Source organism: Myotis nattereri (genome assembly GCF_964212035.1).
Source record: "Myotis nattereri genome assembly, chromosome: 1".
Classification (NCBI taxonomy): Eukaryota; Metazoa; Chordata; class Mammalia; order Chiroptera; family Vespertilionidae; genus Myotis; species Myotis nattereri.
In genome coordinates this window covers 176,661,195-176,682,469 of record NC_138075.1, presented here as the reverse complement: position 1 = coordinate 176,682,469, position 21,275 = coordinate 176,661,195, and the positions used below count along the sequence as shown (strand labels likewise).

The following is a 21,275-nucleotide window of genomic DNA, read 5'->3' as shown; positions in this document are numbered from 1 at the left end:
AAACAAACAAACCAAAACCACCCCAAAAACTCAAAAGTAAAGTTACAAAACTTTGACCCTGTAAGGAAACTAGAGAACCATCCCCCCATTTTATAAAGGAGGACACCCAGGTTAGGGGATTTATCTATCAATCACAGTCATAGAGCTGGTTGTTGTCCTAAACAGCACTTGACTTTGGAATCCAGGTCTTCATTACTTTCTACTCCAGTGCGTTATGCTGTTGTTCCTTCAAAAAACCCGATACATTACAGTTCCCTCGATATACAAGTTCTCCAGAGGCTAGGTAATATAGTACTTTTCACTTTCCTCATTGATTTCCTAGGGAACTGGAAAGTGAGAAAATCAAAGGAGGTCTTTTTCAGGGAATTCAACACTTTAATCTTCACCTAAAAAAAAAAGAGACTTTTCTGATGTAGGAAATACATTTTTTTTCTTTGTGACACACCTCAGAGAGACAAATGGATAGTTATATCATTGTGTACATAGTTACTCTTTATTCTTTTTTTGTAAAATACATTTTATTGATTTTTCCACAGAGAGGAAAGGAGAGGGATAGAGAGTCAGAAACATCGATGAGAGAGAAACATCGATCAGCTGCCTCCTGCACACCCCCTACTGGGTATATGCCCGCAACCAAGGTACATGCCCTTGACCGGAATTGAACCCGGGACCCTTCAGTCCAAAGGCCAACGCTCTATCCACTGAGCCAAACTGGTTATGGCTACTCTTTATTCTTCAAAGACCTTCTCATCAATTTTTCTTTTTTTGTAGTTAGAACTGAGTAGTAGTAGTCATTTTTCAATTTACAAACTTCTGCTACTTGAAAAACCTTTGAATTATTTTCTTTATGGAAAATACAATCTATACATATAAAAGGCTAATATGAAAAGTGTCCCCTTGGGGATTCAACCGGGAGACCGGGAGTTCAATTACTCACTATGACACGCACTGACCACTTGGGGGTGGCGCAGAATGAAGGAAGGCTTCGGCTGGCACCTGGCAGCTGGTAACTGGGGAAGATAGGCCCAAGCTGGCATCCGGAAGGCCCCGATCAGCCCTGGTACATGAATTTTGTGCACCGGACCTCTAGTAACAGTATAAAGAGGAAAACTCTAATTCTATTGTCCAGAGATAACTACTTAATGTCCTTCTTAACATTTTTTCAATGTATATATGTTTCATAGAGATCTTGCCCTTTTTTTTCACTTAATGTTAGAATATTTATTAATGGATGCACTCTATTTCATCGTCTGGAAAGATTATAATGGAAAATGCTACAGTGAATACTCCGGCCTACAATTCTGATTATTTTTTATGGCAGATTCTTAGAATTGGAATTATTGAATTATCAGCAAAACTATTTTTTTTTTAGTCTCTTCATGCCAAACAGATTTTGGCAAAGTTGTTACCAGTTCCATACGCAATACAAATTGAGTATGAGAGTAACTGTATTATTTCTATCTTTGAAATTTATCACTAAAAATGTTGCTGATTTAACAATATAAATAGGCCAGTCTAAGTCACCTTTCTTTGATTACTATAAGTTTTTACATATTAACTATTTATGTTGTTTCTGTAAATTCAGTTCATGAATTTTGCTTACTTTTCTGTAGCAATCTGTGCTTTTCTTGTAAAATAATTTTCACATATTAAAAACATCAACCTTTGCCTTTTGTGATAAATACCTTTTACCATTTTGCTTTGTTTTTTGCTTTATGGTTTTTATCAGGAGAGAACAGAAGTCTTTATTTTTATAGTCTAGATCTATACATGGGGAGAGTTTGCTTCTGTGAGTTATTTCACTAATGGTGTGAAAGGAGGAAATGCAAGCAAGAAGGCCTTTGAGGACCAAAATTCCTCTTTGTAAATCGAAATCCTTGGGTAGGGGCCATTTCATGCAGACTTGGTGATTTTACCTCTTCTCTCACTGCAGTTACTTGTCTTGTATATATGCCATATGATCTGTTAAATTTATTTGTTTTGTGCACAGTTGGCCCTTTGGCCATTTCTTAAATATGTCCTATAGCATTTCCTCATGTCCTGATGCTTTCTTTTAAGGTATTATCCAAAGAGATAAGTCACCAATGGAAAAAGGGCTCTCTGGTCTGCGAGGAAGGGACTTTGAGCTGTCTGATGCGTTTTATTTCTCCAAGAAGGGATTGGAAGCCATTGTGGAAGATGAAGTGACCCAGAGATTCTCCTCAGAGGAGCTAGTGTCATGGAATCTCCTCACAAGGACAAATATAAATTTCCAGTACATCAGTCTGCGGCTCACCATGGTGTGGGTGCTGGGCGTCATAATACGCTACTGTGTCCTATTGCCTCTGAGGTAGGTTCCTGCCCCGGGGGTTTGATGGTATAATTGGTTCAACTTTCTTTTAAATCATGTATGTAATGGCCACATGTGAGTATTATGGTACTAGTCTCACTCCTTCCCACTTAAGAAAACACCATCAGGAATGTATTAAGTATCTATTCTCCTTTCACATCTCTTTCTCTTCCCCCCCAAATTAAGGTGTGTATTCAGAATCTATTATATATTAGTCTGGATCCACGTTACACTTTCCGTCATAGATAATTTGATGGATAGAAAAGGGAAATGAGAAAAAAGAAGAGGTTTTACAGTTTCACACTCACTGTGTGTCAAACAAACTATAACTGTCTCTCTGCTGGTCTGTAGTGGTTCATAGCTGCCTAGGAGAGGAAACATTCCCGAGAGTGGTTACCACATGGGAGAGAGCCATTCAGTAGAGTGAATGTGTTCCATCCACATCCATTTATGATCACTCACTTTTCTTATTAAAAGTTCCACATCTGGGTCCCCTTCTGGTTCTGAGTTTGAGTGCCACCTGATGAGGAGGTATCCTCAAGCTCTACTGACTGGAACCATAGTGTGGAACTAGAGTAGAAGAGGGAACACTGGGCATTGGGATGTAGTGCAGGTGACTAAGGCTTGTTTAGTATGGTGGTGGCAGGCAGCATGCATGTGTATCAGTCATAACATTCCTGTTTATTGTCTTGCTTCGTTTCCCTTGGACATGGCCTTGGACATTTCCCTTGGACATATCCTCTCAATAGAGCGTTCCAGGCAGTCGCTATCAGCCAACAAAAATTGGTACATAACTTGAAACCTCTTTACCATCCCTAGGGTGGCCTATACTTGCCTCATTCAGATTTATTACAGGGGAGAAGATTGCTTAAGTATAAGCAAAGGCACATTTCTAAGCAACTCTTTCTGCTTTCCTGTGCTCATGTTGCCAGTGACTAGATATTGGGGGCATGTTATGTCTTTTGGGAATCATTTCAGCTCTAATAACAAAGTGAAATTCAAGGTTTCACATACACTTCTGTTTTTGTTTTAAATCCTCATCTGAGGACATACTAAGAAAAGGGGGGGGGGGAGAGAGAGAGAGAGAGAGAGAGAGAGAGAGAGAGAGAGAGAGAGAGATATTCATGTGAAAGAGAACATTGATCGGTTGTCTTTTGTATGTGCCCCAATCAGGAATCGAGCTCAGGAATCAAACTCAGGTATGTTCCCTGACCAGGAATCGATCCAGCAGTGTTTTGGTGCACAGGATGACACTCAACCAGCTGAGACACTCCACACTCCAGCAGGGCTTTATATACACTTTTGTTTGAACCTTAAGCCCGTGTAAGGTTCATGTACTCGGGGATGCCCAAGACTACCTAATTGCATGCTATGGAAGGCAATATTCGAGCTTTTATTTATTGGAAGTTTCTAGTTTATTATAATTAGAGCTTCCATTTATTGTTTTTATTCTTAAAAAGAAATGAAACCTCAAGGAAGCTGAATATAAGCTCTTCCATCTTTACTTGGTCCATTGATCAGGCACCATATTCCAGGCAGCCATTGAGAACAATGAGGATTTCACAACAGAGTCTTGAGATTCCCTCATTTGTTGGTTAGCTTTCACCTGCTGTGGGTGTCCAGCAAATAGTGTTATGATTTTATTATCTAGTTTAAATTAAATTAATGCACATAAAATAGATGTGACATAAAAGATTCTTGCAAAGAAACCAGGTTTAAGATAATCCTGCAATGTAAGCATCCAAGAACAAGAAGAAATGGCAAATTTTTTTTAATGTATTTTATTGATTTTTTACAGAGAGGAAGGGAGAGGGATAGAGAGTTAGAAACATCGATGAGAGAAACATCGATCAGCTGCCTCCTGCACACCCCCTACTGGGGATGTGCCCATAACCAAGGTACATGCCCTTGACCGGAATCGAACCTGGGATCTTTCAGTCCACAGGCCGACGCTCTATCCACTGAGCCAAACTGGTTAGGGCAAGAAATGGCAAAATTAAGATTCCGACTCTTACTACAAACTCTTCATTATGAAAGAATTGCTTTAAAACTGGTGTTTAAGAGAAGGAATTGCTATAAAGTAAGCATAAAAAACCCCCAGGTTGTGCTAAAAATGATTGTGTTGGTGGTCGTACAACTCTGTGAATATGCCAAAAACAATTGGATTGTACATTTTAAATGGGTGAATTTTATGATATGTGAATTGTAGCTCCAGAAAGCTCAAAAAAAAAAAACCTCATAAACAGATTGTGGCTGAAAACTTTGTGTCATCTAAGAGAATTCTTCTGTTTGTTTACTTCAACTAGAAAACAAAATTTTCTGGCTTGTTGGTCTAGCAGACAAAAACCTTCAATGGTTTGGAACATAATTGTTAGACATGTTGAACTGTCACCCCTTCTGATTTAGTGTGTAGGAACAAGTGATTCTCCTTAGAGCAAGATGGCAAAACATTTTAAAACTTTTGCATAATTGATGGTTAAGATTAAAACAGCTATTTAGTTATCATCAGTGACTGACATGAAAGTATGGCAACTAAAGGAAGCTTAATTTGACCTTCTAATTGCTGTGTCAAAACGTGTTAAACCGCCCTAGCCAGTTTGAGTGGGTAGAGCTTGGCCTGTGGACCGGAGAGTCCCAGGTTCGATTCCTGATCAAGGGCATGTTACATTGGTTGCAGGCTCATCCCGGGGGCTTGTGCGTGAGGCAACCAATTAATGCATCTCAATGTTTCTCTGTCTGTCTCTCCCCCTCCCTTCCATTCTCTTTATTTTTTAATTTTTTTAAAATATATTTTTATTGATTTCAGAGAAGAAGGGAAAGGGGGAGAGAGATAGAAACATCAATGATGAGAGAGAATCATTGATTGGCTGCCTCCTGTGCGCCCCACACTAGGGATCAAGGCAGCAATCCAGGCATTTGCCTTGACTGAGAATCGAATTGTGACCTTCTGTTTCATAGGTCAATGCTCAACCACTGAGCCACATGGCTGGGCTCCACTCTCTTTAATGGAAAAATATCCTCAGGTGAAGATTAACAGCAACAACAACAACAAAACAAAAAGGTGTTAAACCAAGACTTTAATACCCGTATGAGGTGTTGATGACGAAATCCATTTATTCTGAAAGATTATAAAACTCAACTTTTTCTTTTTGAGTAATTCTATTTAATTTCTAAAGTGATGTTATTTTTGAAGTTATTGAAATATATATTAAAAGCACTTTTCAAAAATGAGAAAATGTCTGTGTGGAGATTTAAAATATTGTCAGTCATCTTGTTTGCTAACTTTCAAGTTATCTTGAACTGTCCAAAGGAACAACCATTAGGTTTGCATTGAGTAATATATAATTTGGAGTTCTTATTATGAATGAGCCTGTAAGTACAGCTTATTTTGCCATCTGCTATAAATTTTAAATATACTTAAGAAAATTTTGAATTGTACCCTTTTGCTTACCTGTCATTAAAAAAACCCAGGAAAACCAAGTGATTTTCAGACCTTTGCAAGATATTTTCTTTTACAACCTTATCACACCACACCAAAGTACCCTGAACAAAACACGATGACTACTTTCAACCTGAAATGACTCCTTTATACAACATAAATCTATTTTGTATAGAAGTTACTATGTATTAATTTAAGCAATTCAGGATAATTTAAAAATTAAAATAATAAAGCAGATGGTCAAGACTTTTCATTTGTTCCCTTCCCTAGCCCACTTAACATTCTGATGATTATGTAGATTGAACTTGATGGTTTGTGAATCAATTTCCAGGCCTTCTCTGTGTATTATGGACGATTCATGTGCCTGCTGTTATTTTGAAAATGTCATCATTTTCCATACATTGTCTTGAGACTTTGCTTTTTTTTGCTCTCAAAATGTACCAAGGACTGTTCTTCCATGTCAGAACCTATAGATTTATCCAGTTTTTATGGCTGCACCATATCCCATAGCATGGATGCCCCACAACTTATCCACAATTTTGTTACTTGTGAAGTTTCAGGTTATTTTCCTTTACCCCTACTATTCAACTAAACATTTGCATCCCCTTTCCTTTTACAGGGTTACCTTGGCTTTCATTGGGATCAGCTTGTTGGTTATTGGAACGACACTGGTTGGGCAGCTTCCAGACAGCAGGTGACATGTTTCCTTTCACAGCCGCAAATAGGATTGTCCTTTTCTTAGCTATATCCACAAAGAGAATATTTGATGAATTCCAATGTACAGTATCAAATCTATGGCCTCAACACATTTGTTAACATCCTGCTTACTTCATATTCTCAAACATACTTTCATGTAAGTCCCAAGAAGTTGTATTTTCAAAGGGAAAAGAAAGAGAAGAAAGGAAATGACTGAAGAACTTAAGGAAAGCGAAAGTCTTATACTATTGTCAGCCTCATAAGGCTGAGACCAAAGAAGCTTCAGCTTCTCTTGATGAGGAACTTATCGGGAGAGTCGAGTCGGGAGGGAGCTATTTTCCTTCAGCATGTTGTCCTAAGTGCCTCAGTGGGACTATGAGAATTGAACTGTGCTTGTGTTTCAGAGCACAGGCTGCTGCTGTGAAGAAGCACATTAAAGCTTTTATTGTATTATTTCCTAAGAGTGCCTAGAACGGCACAATAAAATGTTTTTTCTTTCCTTCAGTTTAAAAACCTGGCTAAGTGAGCTGGTCCACCTGACCTGCTGCCGGATCTGTGTGCGCGCCCTCTCTGGCACCATTCATTATCACAACAGGTGAGTGTCTGCTGGCTTCGGGCCTGGCTTTCTCTAGGTCAGGTCAGTGCGTGTGGACAGGTGAAATGAGAGGACTTCCTGTGTGTTCATCCCTACCTCTTAGAGTGCCAGAGACATAACCACACACAAAACCTCTTTAAAAAAGCAGTCCGTTTGCAGAAGGAACATACCAATAAACATGTAATGACACTTGGTCATTGGGCATTTGTGGTGTGCAGGGCAGGCCTGTGCTTCTCCAGGTCTTCCCTCTAAGAGGCGCTGTTTTCCTGTTTGGCAGGGGAAGAAACGGGGGCTCTGGGATTGGTTGTCTGGGATTGCATAGTAAGTGGCAGTGAGATTTTGAATGAGATCCGCCTGACTTAAACAGTGGTGAAGGTGACAGGCCTTCAGTGTGGTTGAAGGAGGACCGGACTTGGAATCTGGAGGCCTAGTCTCTGGTCTCATTCCTGCCCCTCCTAAAATTCCATAACTGAGCCTTAATACGGACCCCGACATTCGGCTTCCCTTACCCTTAGTTGTAGAGGGTAATGGTAGCTAAGTGAAGCTATAAGCTAAATGAGAGGAGTTTTGATTTCTAACTTTTCTATTAACTCAACTTTATTTTTTCTTACATTTAACATCACTGTTTTAAAAGTTCTGGGACAAGCCTCTAATTTTTCAGTGTCTGGGTCCTTCTATTTCATTTGTGGAAGGGAAACAGTTTATTATTTGGCTTTCCCATGTGACACCAACATAAAAGGCCCCTTCAATTTCTAAAATTATATGATTTTGTAATTGGGCTGTGAGTTTTGGGGTGAGGAGTAGAAGAAAATGCTTCGGAAGAAATGTGAGCAGAGGAGATACCTTCCACAGGAAAGGTGCTTTAATTACATAGAGAGGAATTCATAACTTTTTATAGAATTGCCTCTCATTTTAAGGAAAACATGCTAAAGCTGTGCATTTGGTTTCCTTTCTTCTCAGCAGAGAACCAAAGAAAATTGCTTTGCTTCATTAGTGTCCAGTACTGGTTGAACTCTAAGACAGAGGTCAGCAAACTAAACTATGGGCCCGCCGGCCACATGTGTCCCACCATCTGTTTTCTGTAAATAAAGTTTTAGTGGAACACAGCCATGCTCATTCATTTACATATTTTCTGTGGTTGCCTTGTGCCAAAACAGCAGAGTCCTATAGTTTTGACAGATTGGCTGGCTTGCAAAGCTTAAAGTATTTACTCTCTGGCCTGTGACAGGAAAAGTTTGCCAACTTCTGTTTTAGGGGGATAGAAGGGAGAAAGGAATCAATAGGAATTTTACTCTGTGGATCACCGTGAAGGCTCTAAAAGTGATGCTATGAAGATGAAAATAACAGGAAAATGCTTATGGTAAAATGAATGAAACTTATCACAAAATTTATTAAAATTATAGAATCATTATAACTCAGTCTAATATTTTAAAATTATATTTTCATCATAAAAGGAAAATCTGGTCATTACAAAAAATATATAAAGGGAAAGTCAGGGGTTCCTTTTCCTATACTCTTACCCCAATCTGATTCACCACTGTTTAAATCAGATAGACCCCCCAGAGACAACCTTTTTAAGGTGGGCTCATATACTACTAACTTCATTTTTTTACTGAACTTTTTAAAACAAAATAGGATGAATCTCTACATGCTGTTCTGCTAAATAGTCGCCATTTTTCAATGTTTAGTATTTACCATTGTTTGTGATTGCAGGCAGTACAAACCCCAGAAGGGAGGCATTTGTGTTGCTAACCATACTTCCCCAATAGATGTTTTGATCTTAACAACGGATGGATGCTATGCTATGGTAAGAGCAGCTTATTGATATTTCAAGTAGTTCCATGTTTTGTGGCTTGCTCAAATTTTAAATTTATTTGGGCATAAATCATAAAGTTTTATATTACAAAGTGATTGGGTTATACTACTGTAGCTATATGTTATGTAATATAATTACATGAACATATAGTGTAAGAAAAAGAAAGAAAAAAAAACATTATATTTAAGGTAATAAAAATTTAACTTACTAAAATGCAGACACACTTGAGTTTAATAGGACTTTATCAAGTTGATTCCATCTTGCTTCTAAAATCCCTGTGATGTTTAATAACACTTTCAGAGATTAATGTCTTCCTCCTTAGATCTGTGAAAATCCCTTACCAGCCAAGTTAGTTCTGCCTTCCTTCAGGGAGTCACAAGCAATTTAAAACAAACAAACAAACAAACAAACAAACAAACAAACTATCCCTTTAATAAAGATTAAACAAGAAAGGCAAATATTTATACCACATTGTCTTTTTCAATTCTTGTCTATAACCCTAAAATAAAAAAGAAAACCCTACCCAAACCCATAATCCACAGTCTTGGGGGATCCTCTTTTCACATCCCTTAGTGGTGGTGGCTTGGGCTTCAGGAAGACCAGATGGATTTTTTTTTCTCACTTCTCAGCTCCAGTGACTGACAGTCATGGTTGATGTACTTTTCTGGGGAGGCATTTGAAGGAAGCCACTATTCATTGTCTGCTGTAGGTAGGAGAGTGGGAGTTCTGGCACATTGTGGTATTTGACTGTACACAGGTTATGCAATCACTGAGGGGGTTTTGAAGGCCTTTGTGAAAACTCCTAACTTATTGCTAGGTATTTAATCTGCCTAAAATAGGAATTCAGATATGTAACACATTTTAACACATTGCTAAATTACTGTACTAATAAGTCATTGGGTTCTCTCTGAATCTAAGGGAGCATTAACCAACTTTCTGCAAAGACTTTTGGGAATTGGTACTTCTTAACCTTTTTTAGGTTAGGAATCAGTTAATAGTGATGTAATTTTTTTAAGGAAAATAAACAAATCACAACAACATACTTGTGCATCATACAAACATAATTCTGTGTCTAATTTCAATGTGTCTATGGATCTCCAGAAAGCCCTTCCAAGGAGCCTCAAGTTCACAACCCTTGATAGTCCCCCTACCCCAGCGTAGTCCTGGGAGTCTATAATAATTCCTTGCATTTATGTGGATAGGCACTTTCACATCCATTATATTTGACCTTCCCTGTAATTCAGAGAAGTTAGAGTTGAGATTTTGTTATAGATAAGAAAACAGAGGTTCAGGCATTTTAACCAACTTACCTAATCATCGTTTTGTGTTTCTGAGACCATATTCATTTAGTGTCCTTGAGACCGTATTCATTTAGTGTCCTTGTCAACAAGAGTTGAGCATAGCTCATTTGTGACTGAAGGTCTCAGGATTTTGTTGGCATTTTCTGTGCTTTTTGATCATGTATAGTTGCAATTACAATATTAGTCAAGGTTATGAAAGCATAGTACTTATGAACTTTCTAATGTGTTGAGCGATAGAAACCTAAAGCCATTTGAATTTCAATCAGAGGCAGGGGGCAGAAATGGAGGGAGGAAACTATTGCTACCCTCCAGAGGTCATATTTGGTTTCTTTTGGCTAAACCTAGACTATATATTTGAAGAATGTTCAAGATCCCATCTCAGTGGCTTTTCAAAGTTTTTTCCCTCCTAAGCAAAGATCTCTACTTTTTTTTTTTTTTAAATTTAGTAGTATTTTACAACTTACATAGAAGTTGAAATAATAAAAATGTTACAACATCCATGTGCCCTTTATCCACATTTACCTATTGGTAATATTTGGCCCATTTGCTTTATTATTTGCATTCTCATATATTGGCTTTCTTTATAAAAATTCATGTAAACTACTTATATTTTAATATATTTATATTTAAAATTCCTAATGTTATTCTTTTTTTAAAAAAATATATTTTATTGACTTTTTTACAGAGAGGAAGGGAGAGAGATAGAGAGTTAGAAACATCGATCAGCTGCCTCCTGCACACTCCCCACTGGGTATGTGCCCGCAACCAAGGTACATGCCCTTGACCGGAATCGAACCTGGGACCCTTCAGTCCGCAGGCCGACACTCTATCCACTGAGCAAACCAATTAGGGCCCTAATGTTATTGTTAATACTGATATAATATTAGATATATGAGTCTACACAAATTTATAGGGTTCTTTCTTGCTTTCCCCAATCCATATTTTATCTTCCTTTTTTTTGCAGTGAGTGTCCTGTTTCCCAACAATATCAACTCATTTTCTCAATTCTATAATACATCCAAAATTGTCTCAGGATTGCTTCACCTGCTTTACTACGAGAAACAAATATAAGAATAATTCAGGGTATTTTGCAGTTCTCAGTAACCCATCCAAGATGACGGTGTGTGCTCAAATACTGTCTTTATAAATTTCTTGGATTCCCGTGCCCCCTTCCCTCCACCTTGCTTCAGTGTTGTCCTTGTACTCATTTGAAATCCAGCTGGGTTCATTTGCTTTCAGTTTGCCAGTCCCATCCTTGTTGATTTAATTTTTGAATATGTAGGACATTAATATGTTTCCAAATGTCAAAACATTTTTTGTTTAAAGGCATATTATCCCATTCCTTCCATTCTACTGCATTCTTTTCTACCCTTGTAAGATTCCAATTTCATTGTTTTTGGTTATTCTTTATTTTTGTAGAGGTAAACAAATATATATGTATATTTCCCCTCCTGTCTCATACAAAAAGCATTATACTATATTTGCTCTCTGCAGGTTGCTTTTTCCACATTTAATAATGTCTCTTGGAAATCATTAATCAGTCATAGAGTTCAACCTTGCTCCTTTCACCGATGCATAGTAGTACTCCATGGGTGTACTTTTCTAGGGAGTCATTTGAAGGAAGCCACTTCAACCTTGTGCACATGTATTTTCATTTTGTTGGAGTGAAGTGGTCTATCTTCAGGATAAGTTTCTAGAAGTAGAATTATTGAGTTGAAGGATAAATATATATGCAGTTTTGAAAAGGTATTGCAAAATTTCCTTCCATGGGGATTATAATCTCCCCCATTCCAAGAAATGTACAACAGTGCCCATGTCCCATAGCCTTGGTTTAGAGTACATTGTTAAGCTTTGGTTCTTTTTCAATCTGATAGATGAGGGATGGTATTTCAGTGTAGTTTTAATTTGAATTTCTCTTGACTACTCTACTTTTTAAACCTATAGTATAGCTATTATATCAACATAGCTTAAAATTCAAAGGTGCTACTAAAGAATACCTTTTGCTTATATTTGGCCATTCATGTCCTTTGTATAGGCTAATAACTTTAGTCAGTAGAAGTAGATTGATCTTTTCTACTGGGGAATAAGAACTTACTCCTACTTAAACACACACACACACACACACACACACACACGCTTTCTTTGAACTGTGCCTTTACATTTACATTTTTTCTCTTTCTGATGGTATTTCTAGGTTGGCCAGGTTCATGGTGGATTGATGGGAATTATTCAGAGAGCTATGGTTAAGGCTTGCCCACATGTCTGGTTTGAACGCTCAGAAATGAAGGATCGACACCTGGTTACTAAGAGGTAAGCAGTGACTCACTACCCATTTGTGTAGCATAAAATGTGATAAATCTTGGCCTTCCTGCCCAAGAGGGCAGAACAGTGCTAAGATTAAAGCTAAAACATGGAGCTCTATTTGTGGTAGGCTTTTTCTGGTTACATCACCTGTCTTAGCTAGATTTTACAAAGTTTTAATTCTGCAGGAATAGTGGAGCATATGATGAGATTAGAAAGCCCATCAGTTTATGTTGTGGTGATTTAGGTATAGTCCAGTTACTGAATTTTCAAAGTTAAAATTACTACCTAGAAAGTTAAATAATTTGTAACTGTTTGGTGAATTAATAGATTATATCAATCAATTAATAGGTTGATGTTTGCTGAAAGACTATTACCACTTCAATCTACCTGGAGACAGACAGAGCTAATCTCTATGAAACAGGATAAGTCCCTCTGGGACTTGGGATAGAGATGAGCTACCAGAAACCTTTTTTGGGAAACCCTTTTTTGCCTGAGGCCTTTAACTGAAGGCACTCTGGTCATTGTTTCTATAAGCATGAAGGTGAGCCATGCTCTTAAGGATAAAATGAAAAGTATATTTATTGAAATCTGTTAGAATAACTACCCCCTAGATGGGGATAGTAGTGGGAGATTATTTAGCAGTGGGCCACTCTGGGGGCTGTAATCTCCCTGTCTCAGCCTTACTAGCTGCTGATGAGCAGTTGGAATTCAGGGCTGGCTGCAGGGAGGACAGAACCTAAGCCTGGAAGAATACAGGCTTTATTATGGTGCGTATTTCCTAGGAAAGTTCAGCCTGACCCATTTAAGGAATGTTTTACACGTAATGGCCATAGGCAGACAGGTCAAGCAATCAATATCCCCATTTTTCAGATGGAGTAATAAAGATACAGAAGAAAGGGCACAAAGCTCATGACAGTGACTCCAGAGCTCCTGTCATCTGACTGCCTAACATTTGTGGGCAGAAGACACTGCCAATCACTCACTTTGAGATGAGAGAAATTGAACTAGTGCAGCTGTCCTTACACTTCTTTATAAAGGGACCCACCTGAGTTTATTTTCTTGACTTATATCTTGTTTCTTTTCTCCTTATTGCTTTTCCATTTATTTGTGATAGTAGAGTGTAGAGAATACCAAAGATGATTTCCATCTCTCTCTGTTTAAAGATAGGATTTTGATCCTTTATTTTTCTTCACAGACTACGAGAACACATTGCTGATAAGAAAAAATTACCCATATTAATCTTTCCTGAAGGTAAGAGAAAGACTGTCTACCAAGTTATAGTTGATAACAAGCACCAAAAGTGTATGAGGATTTGGATTGTTCTGGAATTGGCATTTTTAGCCTACATCTGCTGTCCTATGGGCATGGAAGTCTTACCTTTTTAATCTTAAAAGTTATTTCTGGGTAATGAACTTAGAAAGATATTGTCCATAACTTTTCCAAGGTCCTTATTTTAAATGTGTTGAAATTATTACCTGTTGTGAAGAAGTTGTATCTCTAAAGTATTCAATAATAAAGTAAAAGTTTCTCATTAGAACTGCTTGGAACTATCAAATTACTACTTAAGCAGGAATCAATTTGTGAAATGGTAGTAAAATGTCTGTAATTTTGATATGATTTGAGTAATTTAAATTATTTTATATCATAGTAATTCCTCTTAACACCTCTTCACACCCCACCGCCAACCCCCCCCGCCCCCCCGCCATGTTCTTGCAGGAACTTGCATCAATAATACTTCAGTCATGATGTTTAAAAAGGGAAGCTTTGAAATTGGAGGAACCATATATCCAGTTGCAATTAAGGTAAAACAGATTCCCTCCTCCCTCCAGAAAAGGGCGCTTAGTTACTTGATAATTAAACATTTGTGAGAATAAGGAGCAGTTGTATATACATTACTCAGATTCACCAGCTGCTTACATTTTGCCCATTTGCTTGATCATTCTCTCCCTATGGATATGGATAGGATATATACCAGGAACTTCAAGCCAGGCCAAAGCCTGAACACTGGGCACATAGTCAGTGATGAGCAGAACAGATATTGTCCCTATTTTCACCCACCTTCCAGTTAAGTGGGGCGACAGACATTTAAGGGTCATGTACCCACCATTATTAGTATGTCACCAGTCTGGCTCAAATAAACTCTTAAAAATAAAAGAGAAAAAGAGTCAATCAGCCTCTCGTTGCAGTGCTCTGGGCTGCGGTCAGAGGAGTTTGCTGGACTGGTTTGCTTCCTTGATCATTTCTGTCAAGCAAAGAAACTTCTCTCTTTTTTTGAATCTCATAGAGAGGTTGGGCCTGCCACCTTGAAAGCATTGACTTGGATAGGAGAAGCCAGCACTTAATTCATAACTGTGTTTTCTTTTCTTTTCTCAGTATAACCCTCAGTTTGGTGATGCCTTTTGGAACAGCAGTAAATACAACATGGTGAGCTACCTGCTTCGAATGATGACCAGCTGGGCCATCGTCTGTGATGTGTGGTACTTGCCTCCCATGACAAGAGAGGTAGGCCATAGAAAACAGTAGCTGGACTTTGGGGCTTTAATCAGATAAAAATGAGAAAACCTTTACCTGAAAACGTGGATGTCTCCCTTCCTCACATCAGCTAGACCTGGACTGCCTTTCTGCTTTCTCAGGAAAAGGAGTCATTTTTTAAAAAATGTAGTTTTTTTGGCCCTGGCGGGTGTGGCTCAATTGGTTGGGCATCATCTGTGCAGCAAGAGGTTGCCGGCTAGATTCCAGTCAGGGCACATGCCCACGTTGCTGGCTTAATCCCCAGTAGTGGGTGTGCAGGAGGCAGCAGATCAATGTTTTTCTCTCTTTCTCTCCACCCCTCTCCCTCTTCCTTCATCTTTCTCTAAAAATTGATGAGATATATGTATATAAATAAATTGCAAAAGTCTTTCTTTAAAAAAAAATGTAGTTCTCTTCAAATCAGGCCATTTTATATTCAGAGACTCTTTTTTCCATAATAATTTTTATAATTGCTGTTAGTTTATTGGGCCTACAGGTATTGTGGAAAGTTGTATCTTGGATAAGACTAATAGAGAGCATAATAAATATGTACCCCTGGTTAAAAAAAATGAAACAACACAGCACTGCATTTTCTTAATAAAATGAATGATACTTGCTATGATTGAGACTCAAACATATTTGAGCTAAAATGTGAGTCTTATATTTTAAAATAAATCTAAATTATTTTGAGACATTTTAAGGCATGATTTGAAAATTGTGTACCCAGGATATACTTGTAATTTTTTCCCCCCCAGGAAGGAGAAGATGCAGTCCAGTTTGCTAACAGGGTTAAGTCTGCTATTGCTAGACAAGGAGGATTGACTGAGCTTCCCTGGTAAGAAATTTTTCAGAAGTACTACCACTTTTTAAAAATTAAAAACACTTTATTAATGTTATTTATTATGCTAGTCAGCTGGAGGGTTAGCTGACAGTGACAGGGGTTCAGACAACATAACAGTGGCTTAAATAAGATAGAAGTTTCTCCCTTTCCTTCCAGCTCATGCTGTGTTACTCTACCATCCTCACTGCACTTTACTTTATGGCTGCCCAGCTCTGCTCAGTGTGTTCAGCAGATGGCTAGCCAGGAGGAAGTAAAGCAAGAAGGACATGACACATCCATGTCCTTAGAGCACAGGCTAGAAGTTGGACATGCCACTAATTATGCTAATTAACAAGCCACTAATTTTTACGGTGAAAATTCATTATGCTGATTGACAAAGCTTGGGAGGTTGATGGGAGATCAAGATAGCTGAAGCCTTATGGTGGTTTCTGATTAAATGCCTGGCTGACCACCCCAGAGTATGAGGTTTTTTGTTTGTTTGTTTTTTACTGTTTTTATTGATTTTAGGGAGAGGGAAAGAGAGATGGAAGCATCAATGATAAGAGACACACATCAATCAGCTGCATCCGCATGCCCCCCCTGGGGTTGGAGCCTGAAATCCAGGCATGTGTCCCAGCTGGGAATCAAACCGTGACCTCCTGGTTCATGGGTGGACGCTCAACCACTGAGCCTCACCAGCTGGGCCAGAGTTTGATTTCTTGATTCAAGGCAACTGACTGGCCCTAGGGCTAAGATGGGTTAAGACTAACATTTGTATTATGCTGTCTAAGCTGGAATAAATGAAACATCATGAAGGGACAGGCTTCCCAATGCCCTAGTTTACAATGACTTAATTTACAAATGCCCTAGGGGTTCATGTTCATTGTATAACTAACTGGCTTCCTTGTTCATTGTTTTCTGAACTTTTCTCCTTTCCTCTTACCTGACATCCCAGCCCTGCTCCTGTCCTGAAGCCATTATGAAAAGCTTAGAGCTTTAACTCAATAGCCTCAGAAAGGAAAGAAAGCAAGCAAGCTGTGAGAGAAAAAAACAGCCAAGGGTTGTCAGCCACAGGACAGACTCCCATCACATTGGCTTAAATGAAATCTGTTGGAAATGATTCTTAGAATTTTTCAATTTCCTTTTATCAGGCTATATGCAATTTTATACTAAAAGGTTATTTTAATTACATAGCCTCTTCTTTGACAAGAAAATAGACTCACTACATTTCCAGATGTATTTGTCATCTACTTATTAGGCCTCAATTAGCATATCTGGATCAGTTATCTCCTAGATTAAATGAAAACTTAGTTATATCATCTTAAACTGGCTTTTAAATATGGCTGCTGCCTGCCTTAAGAACCAAGATCTGCTGTCATTGCAAAGGGGAACTGGGCACAACTTCGAAGTCTATAGGGGTGGCAAGTAAGAGCTGGGGCGCTTAGGGCAGTGTGAGGTTTACTGGATGCTTGGGAAGGAGAATTACATAAAAATAATGTCAGGATGCTTAAGGGCAAACATTGCTCACCTCATATTTTGCCATTTCTGGCCTGGACCTCAGGAAGGAAGGAATGGCCTTTCTTTTGGTCTCCCTCTCCCTTCCTCAGTTCTTACCGTGCAGCGTTCACATAAATGTGGTTGTTCGCGGCAGCTCATTGGATAAAAGAGGCTTTTGTGGGCAATTTTGGGGACTTAAAGACGCTTTATAACTTTTTTTCCATGGAAATATTTTTACAACTGATCCCTGGAGGGTTTGTGGCCCATTGTGTATTTTTAAGTTGAGGACTTACTTGTGTGCTGGCTTAGGTTTGACTCTGCAGTGGTTCTCAACCTTCTGGCCCTTTAGATACAGTTCCTCATGTTGTGACCCAACCATAAAATTATTTTTGTTGCTACTTCATAACTGTAATGTTGCTACTGTTATGAATCGTAATGTAAATATCTGATATGCAGGATGGTCTTAGGCGACCCCTGTGAAAGGGTCGTTCAACCGCCAAAGGGGTCGCGACCCACAGGTTGAGAACTGCTGCTCTAGAGAGCATTGCCCTGGGCTCAGACAGCGTCTGCTTTAGGTCAGGTTCTGTCTTCACGGCATTAAGTTCACTGGCTAACCTGTGATTTATTCATCATTACCAGGGAGCACTTACTTGGTAAGCATTTGTGCTTAACTGGGTTAAAGTTAAACAGGCACAGTATAAAGTAAGCAAGTTCTCAGTTGATGCCCTCCCAAGAGTTGAAATGAAAAACATTTGATTAGGAGGGAGAGTGGCCCCTGATACTCCAGTCTCCTCCCAACTCTTACAGTTTGTTGTTCCTTTGTGTTCTCCAAAGAAGGAAAGGCACGCACGGAGTCCTCATAACCCAGGCAGGTCTGTGTTTTCACCACTCTGGAGAGAGTTCAAAGATTCACAGGCTCTGAGCTAAGGAATGCTGCTTATGTAGGCACTACCTACCAGTTGAATGCAACTTATTATTATTTTGTTTTATTCTGAGTCTGTTTTGGAATACAGAAGATTATATTTTACATGCTTGAAACATAGTGCTGTGAATGAAAATACAACTTGGTAGACATAGGCTTAGATTTGAGTAATGATTTATCTTTAAGGAATTTACTTGTACATATTCAGTACCCTCACCATTTCTTACGTGTATATTTTAAACTAGAGGCCCAGTGCACGAAATTCGTGCAAGAGTAGGCCTTCCTTCCCCTGACTGCCGGCACTGGCTTCCCTCCCATACCCGGGACCTGGGCTTCCCTCTGATCGCTGGCAGGTACCTGGGACCAGGGCTTCCCTCACAGGCCTGGCTTCGTCTGAAAAGTCGTCTGGAAGGACGCCCGGTCTAATTAGCATATTACACTTTTATTATTATAGATTATCTATATGGTTTTTCTAGTAAGACAGGGATCAATTAGATAAGAACAACAACAATATTTTGATTTCCTTGGGGAAAAAGATAGGTAAACAATTCTAGTTTTAATATAGAGTCTGCATATTGAATTCACCAGCCCTAAAGAAGAAACTGAGTGGATATATTGTTCTTTGTTTTAACCATGCCTCAGAGCGATTGTTCCTTCCTCATAGGAACACATCTCTGGTCAGTGGTAAAGCAGAGACTAGAATCTGGGTCATTCTGCTTCTAAAATTGTGTTCTTTGTCCCATTGCTGACCAGCTGCATAAGCGTCATGGCAAACCATGCAGCAAGTATTAATAGGTAACCCTTTTACATCATTGGTAGGAGTATCTTTTATTTGTTTGCCTTTCTATTCCCAGGGATGGTGGGTTGAAGAGAGATAAGGTGAAGAACACTTTTAAGGAAGAGCAGCAGAAGAACTACAGCAAGATGATTGTTGGCAATGGATCTCTCAACTCTGAATCGGACTGACTGCCACCCTGGAGATAAAGCTTGGCTTCCCAGACTAGCCCTTAGAATGGAGTGTGTGTGTGTGTGTGTGTGTGTGTGTGTGTGTATTTTGGGGGGCATTGTTTTGTTTTATTGTTTGTTTTTTTATTGTAAATATTTTCTATGGATGGTTGTCTCTACCTTTTTATGCCAGAGGCAAAACCCTTTGGTGTCCTTTTGTTGTTGTTGGAGCATTAGCCTCCTGGATTGTAAGGTAGTTGACTGAGTTTAAACAGATTCTGCCTTCTGTACGATGATTATGTCATTGAATGAATACTTTACAGGAAAAAGTACTTGAAAACATTTTTGGAACTCTTTGTGTTTGGAGTCATTGATATGGTCATTCTCAAAAAGTATCCCAAACTCTTTTTTTCCTGATTAGCTTTCTCATGCCATTTTTTAACCTCTTCCTTCAGTCTCTTAAACAGTGGGGTGAGGTTAGCATCATGGCTATGTTCTCCTGCAAGCCTGAAAAGAAAAATGGAGGGCAGTATTTAGGAGAAAGGACAACTCCGTGGCCATCTGACCTGAAAGCCGAATGACAATGTTAATATTTTTTACTAGTGTGTTTGGAGAGAAATACCATTTGGTGAGCTTCACCAAAGAGAAGTGAGTCCAAGTTACTGTGTGAGTGGGTTTATATGTAGGCACGTTGCCAATAAATACATTTAGCCAGAAACTGGTGATAACGTTTTTAGTTTTCCTGGTTTGTATGCTAAAGATATGCATCTAGCACCTCTCCCATCTACTATAACCAAACACATTTCAAATAGGAGGAACCTTTTATAATAACAACAAAAATCACATTTAGTGTCTTCAGCAGGAGTATGAATGAGTGATGTGTGTGGCACTGCCCCTCACCCTCCACCACTTTATAGTTTGTTTCAGAATTTTTCCAGTTTCTTAAACAGAAAAATAAAGTGGTAAAATGATCTTTTGGAAACTGAGCCTTAAATTTTGTAAAGGGGAAAATAAGTGTTTTTTGACGCACAGCATAAGCAATGTTTGATAGCAATATAATGCCATCTTAAACTCGGAGAGTATTATATCTCTCCTGGTCACCATGTACAGAATGTGAAACTACCTTATGGTGAATATAAATAAATTCTATATTTCTAAGTGTGTTTTGTATTATTTTCCCCTCACCTCTATCATCTTTTGGTTTTGAGTAAATTAGGTTTTTTTTCTTACAACCAATGATTGTTTTTCATTTCAATGACATAGTTAGATTTCATCGGACTGGAACATCTGGGAAATGAGAGCATGAGCTGCTGGTTTTAGGTTGTTTTCTTCTTTTTGTCTGGCCTGGTTTTCTGGACTCTGACCCTGTGGACTCTGTCTTGAGCAGAGTCACAGACTTCAGTTATTTCGCTGGTGAACTCAGGCAACTATCTCTTAATTGACTATTGGTTGGCCTGGCACAGTGTTATCGGTATAGAGTCTTATCTAGATACACGGATTTGATCCCAAAGGAAAATTTGCAAACAGGCTACCTTCCTGGTTAGTTACTCTGCTATTCTCATCCCCCCCAACCCTCATCTTTTCCTTCTTGCTTTAAGTTTTGCCCCCCAAACTGTACCCGGGGTGATCTTGACTGAACATCAGCAAATCCATGGTAACTCATTGTCTTATTTATTTTTTCTCAGAAAGAAGAGTGCCTTTTTTGTTATTTTCTCCAAGAGAGCTTCAGTGGATAATGGCAAAGCCCCAAGTTGAATATGCTGTGGCAAGTCTGTCTTGTTTGGACACTGATAAAACATATCGTTCCAAGAGCACCGTGAAAGCAATAATGCTATTGTGTAGTCACTGGAAAATCTCATGCTATCTCAGTCAGAACTTTTTTTCTTTTCATATATATTTGTATTAATTTCAGAGAAGAAGGGAAAGGGAGAGAGAGACAGAAACATCAATGATGAGAGAGAATCATTGAGCAGCTGCTTCCTGCACACCCCACATTGGAAATCGAGCCCGCAACCCGGGCATGTGCCCTGACTGGGAATCGAACCGTGACCTCCTGGTTCATAGGTTGATGCTCAACCACTGAGTCAGCCAGCTGGGCTC

The 21,275-nt window shown here is 38.8% G+C and overlaps 1 protein-coding gene across 1 annotated transcript in view; it reads left to right on the top strand.

The window, feature by feature from the left end:
• Positions 1-20,331, top strand: part of GPAT3 (glycerol-3-phosphate acyltransferase 3) — a 72,349-nt gene extending 52,018 nt beyond the window's left edge. The window contains exons 3-12 of the mRNA XM_081090751.1: positions 2,059-2,329; positions 6,388-6,462; positions 6,970-7,059; positions 8,773-8,866; positions 12,371-12,486; positions 13,676-13,731; positions 14,197-14,282; positions 14,854-14,982; positions 15,747-15,826; positions 19,085-20,331. Coding sequence (XP_080946877.1) covers positions 2,059-2,329; positions 6,388-6,462; positions 6,970-7,059; positions 8,773-8,866; positions 12,371-12,486; positions 13,676-13,731; positions 14,197-14,282; positions 14,854-14,982; positions 15,747-15,826; positions 19,085-19,196 — 1,109 coding nt within the window. The 3' untranslated portion in view covers positions 19,197-20,331. The remainder of the gene's footprint in view (positions 1-2,058; positions 2,330-6,387; positions 6,463-6,969; positions 7,060-8,772; positions 8,867-12,370; positions 12,487-13,675; positions 13,732-14,196; positions 14,283-14,853; positions 14,983-15,746; positions 15,827-19,084) is intronic.
• The last annotated feature ends 944 nt before the right edge of the window (positions 20,332-21,275 follow it).